Source organism: Rutidosis leptorrhynchoides, chromosome 1, assembly GCF_046630445.1.
Source record: "Rutidosis leptorrhynchoides isolate AG116_Rl617_1_P2 chromosome 1, CSIRO_AGI_Rlap_v1, whole genome shotgun sequence".
NCBI lineage: Eukaryota > Viridiplantae > Streptophyta > Magnoliopsida > Asterales > Asteraceae > Rutidosis > Rutidosis leptorrhynchoides.
In genome coordinates this window covers 9,632,252-9,640,165 of record NC_092333.1, presented here as the reverse complement: position 1 = coordinate 9,640,165, position 7,914 = coordinate 9,632,252, and the positions used below count along the sequence as shown (strand labels likewise).

The 7,914-nt window shown below is 35.5% G+C and overlaps 1 protein-coding gene across 2 annotated transcripts; it reads left to right on the top strand.

Annotated features, from left to right (window-relative positions):
• Positions 1-3,649: 3,649 nt before the first annotated feature.
• LOC139856255 (uncharacterized) lies at positions 3,650-6,707 on the top strand. 2 transcript variants are annotated; one of them, XM_071845466.1, is made up of 5 exons: positions 3,657-3,726; positions 3,800-3,984; positions 4,553-4,684; positions 4,817-5,439; positions 5,978-6,707. In XM_071845466.1, the coding sequence occupies exons 2-5, from the start codon at positions 3,846-3,848 to the stop codon at positions 6,587-6,589; spliced, it is 1,506 nt and encodes a 501-aa protein (XP_071701567.1). In that variant the 5' UTR covers positions 3,657-3,726; positions 3,800-3,845; the 3' UTR covers positions 6,590-6,707. The 2 variants fall into 2 exon arrangements, with proteins under 2 accessions (XP_071701566.1, XP_071701567.1); XM_071845465.1 differs by having other exon boundaries at positions 3,650-3,984.
• Positions 6,708-7,914: the final 1,207 nt, after the last annotated feature.

Sequence of the window (7,914 nt, the reverse complement as noted above, 5' to 3'; positions counted from 1 at the left end):
GAACTTAGGGCATGTCTATGTACCCAGTAAGTTGATCACACCAGATTTTGTCTGATTCTGGGGTTATAATGTAATCTGGCGCACGGTTACATTATAATGGTGATTTATTCGTGAAGGTTACGAAATCAAGGGGGTCAGTTTGATAGAGTTTGTTTGCGAAAAATACAATAAGAGATTTTTTCGTAAGATCCGGGTGTCGGATCTGAGTTCTCGTAGTAGAAAATTCGGAGTTTCGGGAACTGCTGTAGTAGAAAATTCGTAGCGGGTTCGTTAACTGTTGGATCGACTTGATTTTTATGTGTGTCGATATTAGACTTACTGATCTACACGTGGTAAAAATTTGAGGTGGATCTGACCGTCGGAACTTGAGATATGATTTTTTTGAATCTGGGCAGTTTTCAGGATGAAATTTTTCGGGTTTGATGACGCGAGTGCGAGATGGTTTTTTTTTCTCGAAAAATTTGGGTGATACAAGCTGGGTATTATGGGATGTTGGTTTGTTACATAAGCTCATGAGGGTGATTCTCTCAGGTTTGGGCATTGGGTAACGAATGAATTACATCCGGGTTATTATCGACGGTAGGAGTTATACGGGAAGTTTGACACTTGAGGGTTTTAAAACGGGTCAACCAAAGTGATTGGTTGGATATTCCAGGTTATGTGGAATATAAGGGCGGGTTAGAGCTTCTTCACTAAGGAGAATTGGTTGGCAAAGGGTGTCGGATAGAACGCGTTCGATCGGGTGGTACGAAACAGATTCTTCTCGGGTAGTCACGGTTTATTATCTTACTCATACAGTGGGAGCGTTCTTGAGGTTGAGAAGATGGGTTCGTGAAATTCATAGCGCTATGTGGAAAGATCAGTGTACCAGCGTGAAAGCGGAAAGTTGAAAGTGTAGATTTCAAGTATGTGACTGCGCTCTCACTGGAGCCTTGATGAATAGTCTACAAGGGCATGTCTACAAGTGTAGATTTCCGTATGAGGGTGATCCTTGACATGTCGATGACAGGGTTGTGCGTGTCTAGAGTGATGAGTTGAGGCGGTTTTGTCTCCTGTTTTTAAATTGTGTGTTTGAAGTCTCGTACACTTCAATGGCGGTGCAAAAATCGAGAGATGAGCCAAGCTAGCAACGAAGATTAGATAATTACTCAGGTGTTTGAGTGTCGAAAGTCTTCCTTCCCATGGCGTGGAAGTGCGGCGTGTCCCGGGTGTTTATTCGGCGGTGTTCAAATGGAGTTCCATAATCGGGTAATCTAGAGTTGTTGTGGGTATTTAACACAGTTGATAGGTGAAGTTGATTACGTTTTGGCGAGTGTAGTTGAAGTGCTCTTTATCGAAAGCTACCAGCTCGTGTAGTTGGAATGTCGTGTCCCAAGAAGCTTTCTTGGTTGTATAGAGGAGTAGGTTCAATGAAGTCGAGACAGGTGATCTGGTATGGGTTGATAAAATGGTTTGTGTTTAGATCATCCTTCAAGTGGGAGATTGTTGGATGTGTGAAGGATATCAAAACAACAAGAAAAGTGTGTTTTAGTGTTAAGGCACGTCGTGGCTCATTAAGGCGCTCAATGGCTCAACACTTGGATTGAGGTTCGAAGGTTGCAATGCTGTCAGTTTCGAAATCATGCTTTAAGCCACGACGCGGCTCCTCTAGTCGCGACGCGACTTAAGCCTATCCGGAAGCCTGACGAAGAAAAACGTGTTTTCTTGCTCTTTAAGTTGTTTTCATGTTTAGATTTGTCTTACACCCTACTGTAACCCTAACATATGTGCACGAAATTATTAGTGAAAAATCTTTGATTTGCACCCGTGGACTAAACTCTTCTCCGTGTTTGAAGTTGGGATATAACCACGTTAAATATCCGCGTCGTTTATGCTTTTATTTATCGTATCGGTTATTCGCTTGTTGTATGTGGGTTATGTGATTGTTGTAAATCACATGTTCATGTTAGGGTCCACTACCGAATTCCTAACAGCTACGATCAGTGGCGGATTAAGGAAAATTTTTCACCGGGGGCAAATTTTTTTTTTTTTAAATGTAGGGAATTCTTTTTTTGCAAAATATAGAAGTTTTGGGGCAAAATATAGAGTTTTTTGAACAAAATTTGAAGGTTTTTGGGCAAAATACGAAGATTTTTTGGGCAAAATATGGAGATTTTGGGGCAAAATATGAAGGGTTTGGGGCAAAAAAAAATTTCCAGCGGGGGAAAAATCAAAAAAACGAAAAAATTTGCACTAAAATTTTGAAATTCACCGGGGGCGGGCTCCCCCCTCTTAATACACTGGATCCGCCAGTGGCTACGATGGAAGTCACACTTGTAATTTTGTTTCTTTTTTGTTTTTGGTTTGTGATGGAAGTTAATTGATGATTTTCAAGTGCTGGTGCTAGCTTTTTGTCTACGGTTGTTGTGAAATACGTAGTAAAAAAAGTGAAAGTATATAACATATTTATAGCTTTAACCCTTAAATACATTAACTACATAAAATAATAAAATTAATACAATAAATGTGAAAAGAATATAAAAATTATGCGACATATTCTCTATCACACAAGTATCACCTCATACTATTACAAACTCTATCACCCAATTATGCGATTGCACTTTTTGCAAGTCCCAATATACGGCCATGAAGACTCAAATTTAACGAAATCACGTGAAAGCATTTTATATACTTGGGATGCTATTAATCGACTTTTACTTTTTATCCCGTGCCCCGAATATGGGTTGTTGGGTACTATTGGAGAACATATACTCTTTCTAGACAACTCTTAATAGAAGTCTGATTCGCCAACTTTGTTTCATTTATATGACATTACATTCTTTATGTAAACAACTCATCATATAATTCTGATTTCACCACAACATTTACATTACGTTCAAGTTAGTAGTTATTAATTGAGTCATTCTCTAAATTATATATAAATATAAATATAAATCCAGGTCTAATTCTATACTTATTATACACACATAACCAGTTTGAAAGTATTAAGCCATTTCTAAACGTACTTGAACAACTTCAAATAAAGCATTAACTTCAACGTCCTTGTTCAACCAGTGAAATATCTACCATGGACGTCCAGGTCGAAATTGAGGTATCTAGTGTTTCATCACAACTGCAAGCACCGGCGCAACCGCAATCAGACACAATTCTGAATGGTTAGTATAACCTTATTTATGTTATTCGAATCGTTACTGTGAGTGATTATCATCAACTCATCGTTCGTTTCTTCAAAACAAATGTCAGTTAAAATAATTAGTTAAAATTTTCAATTGATGCTGCTCGTTAATTGATGTCATTGCCGCTCACTAATTGTTGTTGCCGCTGTCATTGATTGAAGTTATACATTAGGTTATAGGGCCAAGTCTGATGGTGAACATAGGTCTATTAGGGTTTAGTTAGGTTTCTATTTTACTCTATGTCTGTTGTACTTCTTCAGCAGCAAGTTTAATTAGGTTTCTATGGCAACTAATTAATGACTTTACTTTGAAGGATCAAAAGAAGACTACAAGACAGTTTGTTTCACTTTGTGTAAAGCTTCAATAAAGGGGGATTGCGACGCTGCTAAATGTATAATTGATGTCAATCCAGAGCTGGTACGTGTTAGCATAACCGATAAGGACGAAACAGCACTTCAAATAGCATTATTGCTGGGAAAATCAGTTGAGTTGAAGAAGTATCTAATAGAGAATATGAAGACAGAGGATTTGTTACATCGAAATAGAAACGGTGAAACTTGCCTCCATATAGCAGTAATTACTGGAAATGTTGAAATAGCTGAAATATTGTTACTTAAAAATAGGTGCCTGCTAGATATACCTGATAATGATGGGAAAACACCCCTCTACATGGCTGCTTTAATGAGAAAGCATAAAATGGTTCAGTATCTTTACGAGCAATCTAAATCTCCAAAGACGCCTGATGCCATCTGGACAGATGAGTATAGGAGTTCGGTCCTTGTGAAATGCGTCGAGGCTAATTTGTTTGGTAAGTATTTTGGAACCTAACCTTTGCGTTTTACAGGGGTGTCTTCGGAGCATGTGCGAAGTGTGCAGCGGGGCACAGGGCCCCAAATTTTTAAGGGGCCCAAAATTTTGTAAAACCTATGTAATAATTCATTTATTCGTACATCATAACGGAATATCTTACTTGCGGTCTATCATCTAACAATAAAGACTTAATAGATTGACGTTTATAGGTATTAAAAACAATATAATGGGAGTATTGATTATAAAGAGTTCAAAAAATGTTAGGATTACGATTTTATATAAACAATAGTGTAACTATAACGAGTTGACAACTATTTGAGCATAACACTTTGACAACGGTTGTTTATAATATTATATATTATACGTACTGAAAAAATTAACATTTATAGAGGTCCTTTTTAAGTTTCGAACAGGGCCTCCGAAATTAGCGAGACGGCCCTGGCGTTTTAGCTTCTTATCGTGATTATTTATCTGCCCATTTGTTCGTTATATAAAACTTGTCTGCCTATATGGTAAAAGTGATTATAATTACGAGTATTATTTAGTGCTTTTATATGCTTTTCCAGATGTCGCATTAGACATGGTGAAGGATCGTCTGGAACTTGCTGTTAACAGGGATGTGCTGATACTATTGGCTCGGAAACCTGATGCATTATCGATTTCAAGACCCAATATTATGCGTAGATGCATTCGCTCAAGTAAGAACACTATGTAACTAGTGTGTTTTAAGAAGCTGCATGACTTGATGGTGACACATATTTTACTTGATCATAAATGTATATAATATCATTATCTCATCTAACTAATTTTGTTTATGTGAGTTTTTGTAGCGTGTCATCTACAGACGGTATTTCCTGACACTGAAAGTGAAGCCTTACAATTACTTAGACTCATTTTAACAGAGAGTAGGAAATTGACCAATGATAAATTTGATGACTTACTAAGAGGACCACCTGATGATGTCACTAACGAAGATGAAAAGTATATGCGTTATGAAAAAAAAGAAGAACTGCACCTGCTAAAAACCATTTCGGAAAATGTTAAAATGATGCCTGATAAAATATATAGCCGATTCCAAAGCCTTGGTACAAGTGGAAATGCAACGACTTCAAGAGATGCAAATAACAAAAAATGCTATTCACGAGCACTTTTTATAGCTGCAGAAGTTGGTAACGTTAAATTTGTTGAAGAGGTGATTGGAGAATATCCACACCTGTGTATGGAGGTTAATGAATATAACCAAAGTATTTTTCACGTTGCTGTCTCACATGGTCATGAGGGTATCTACAGATTATTATTTGGAATAGGCTCAATAAGCGATATGATAATGTCTCTCGAAGACAAAAATGGCAACAATATGTTGCATTTGGTTGGGGATATGACAAAGCGTAACACAGTACAGAACATCCGAGGAGTGGGTCTGCAGTTGAAACCTGCAATATTATGGTTCCAGGTACATTTTTCTCGCAGGCTTATGCTAGGTTTGCTATACACGTAACTTATCTTTTTTTTTTTTTTCCTTTCAAAATATGTTGTCCATTTTTGGTCCTTTTTAGTCTATATATTGAATTGAATGTGCCCTATTTCTCTCTTTTTAATTATCTAGGCCATTAATTTAATCTGATAATCGAATTACATCCTTTCTTTGGATAACCACTAAATTTGTATTCTGTTGAATCTACTGGTAAAGATCCATTTCTGAACGATCATAGGCAGACCGGAAGTAAGATTAACATAGAGCCATTGGTTATAACTGTGGTCAATGAATAAACTGGTTAGGTTGCGTACATATTAGTAAAAAAAGATTCTCTTTTCCTGAGTAGCTTGAACAGAAAAAATCTTATCCGCATTTATCGGTCCCTGCATTGGTAAACAATGTTGATGATGGGAGTTATATATTGAACAACTAAATGTCAATATATCATAGATGATGTAGTCATTAATAAGTCTGCTACTTATGTGTGTATGTTATAATCTTTTTATGGTGGCAGGATATAGAAAAAAGAATGCCTCCTCACCTTCAACAAAAGAAAAATGTAGCTGGTCTAACACCCCTAAAAGCATTCGTCAAGAATCACAAACATCTTTTTGCTAAAGGCGAAGAGTGGACGAAAGAAATAGCAATTCAACTAATGGTGGTCGCCGCACTTTTGGCCACCATCTCGTTTCCAGCATTACTTACAACTCCAGGAGACATCAACAAAGAAATTGTCGATTTACAACAGTTATTCGTTTACCAGATTTTCATATTATGTGATTCCTTGTCATTTATATTCTCCGCGACTTCAATCTTCATGATCTTATCTATACTTGGGTCTAATTATGATGGATATGATTTCATGCTTTCGCTATCCAACCAGCTGATGCTATGTCTATCTTCAGTTTCTGTCTCTATTTTATCCCTGATCATCGCATTCCTTACAATCCCTTTCCTCTCAATTTCCCGGATTTATATTTGGTTGCCGGTTTCTATCATTGTTCTTACTTGCTTCTTTATCCTTGCTTTTGGCTTCTCCAACTATAAGATTCTGATCCCCGTTATACGTGGTTTTCGTAAGAAGTCTGAATCTCTTGATTCTGTTTCCAAGTTTCATATGGATTGATCTACTTCAATAAGGATATAAGTTGAAAGTTGATGAAATTGTGATCTATATATACAAATGCATGTAACTTTATTGTTTTGGCTATGGCATAAAGGTAAATAAATAAAGTTGTACTTTTGGTCTCTATTTGTATGGTATGGTAATTTATATTCTTGTGGAAAGTTGACTCATTGAAGATGTGAGCTAGATTCATGTTATAAAATCAATCAACTTAACTAACAAGCTAAGATATACTGTAAAACTATTTTATTAATTCCTTAATTGATAACGACATCAATGGTGGTGTTTCTCTTATCAATTGAAATTTCTAGGAACGGCCCCAAAAGCTTACACATTTTTTACTAACGACTCCAAATCTTTGAAATTAAGCTACTCATTTTCCTGTGAAATTTTCATGAAAATAGAAAGAAGGTTTGCTACAACAATAATTAATGTTTTCATTGGAAAACTTTATCTATAATCGTGTCTCAAAATACCTCTCTAACTAAATTTCCATAATCTTTTCATAATACTTTCATTCTTAGACTTTGTTCCAGATTTTTTATTTAGAAAAAAATGAAGGGAAATGAAAGAATTTTTAATCGATTGGTATTTCCCAGTTTTGACATGAAAGAAATGGAAGAAAGTGGATGAATGATTTTAGTGTAATATCTCTCAAACATTTCCTTCCAAAGTGAAAGGATACAAGTTTTCTTTCTTTCATTCTCCTCATTTCATCTCATTTCATTTCATTTCATTTATAAAATAATTCGAAAACAAAGCCTTACTTCATATTTATAGTTTACTATTCCATTTAAGATGTCCATTAATTGTCCACTACTAAATATGGTAACTAAATTTAATTAAGCTTATCATATCCCTAATTAATTAATTAATTAGTTAAGTTATACAAGTGAGTGAACTTTTTAATTAAATAATTGAGAGTATAACTGTAAAGTTAAAATAAACTAGCATTGTTTTTCTTTTAACCACCTCATGGTTAAAGCGTTAAGTTGATATCACTAGGGTTGATTTTATTGATGGTGTGCATATTGTACAACACTTTTTATTTATTAATAAATGTTGTTTAAAAAATAATTATTTTTGTGTTAGTTAAACTGAATATAAAAAAATTAATTGATGACATGACAGTTAAAAAGAAGTCATTTTAGGTAAGATACACAGTGTTTAGTTATAAGCTAGTTATATGATTTTGGTGTTGATGTGGCTAGGGGTGTTCATTTTCGGATATCTGAAATTCGGATAGTGAAAAACCCCATCCAAAATCCGAATCCGAAATTTCAGATATCCGATTATCGGATTATCCGAATATCTGATATTTGTGA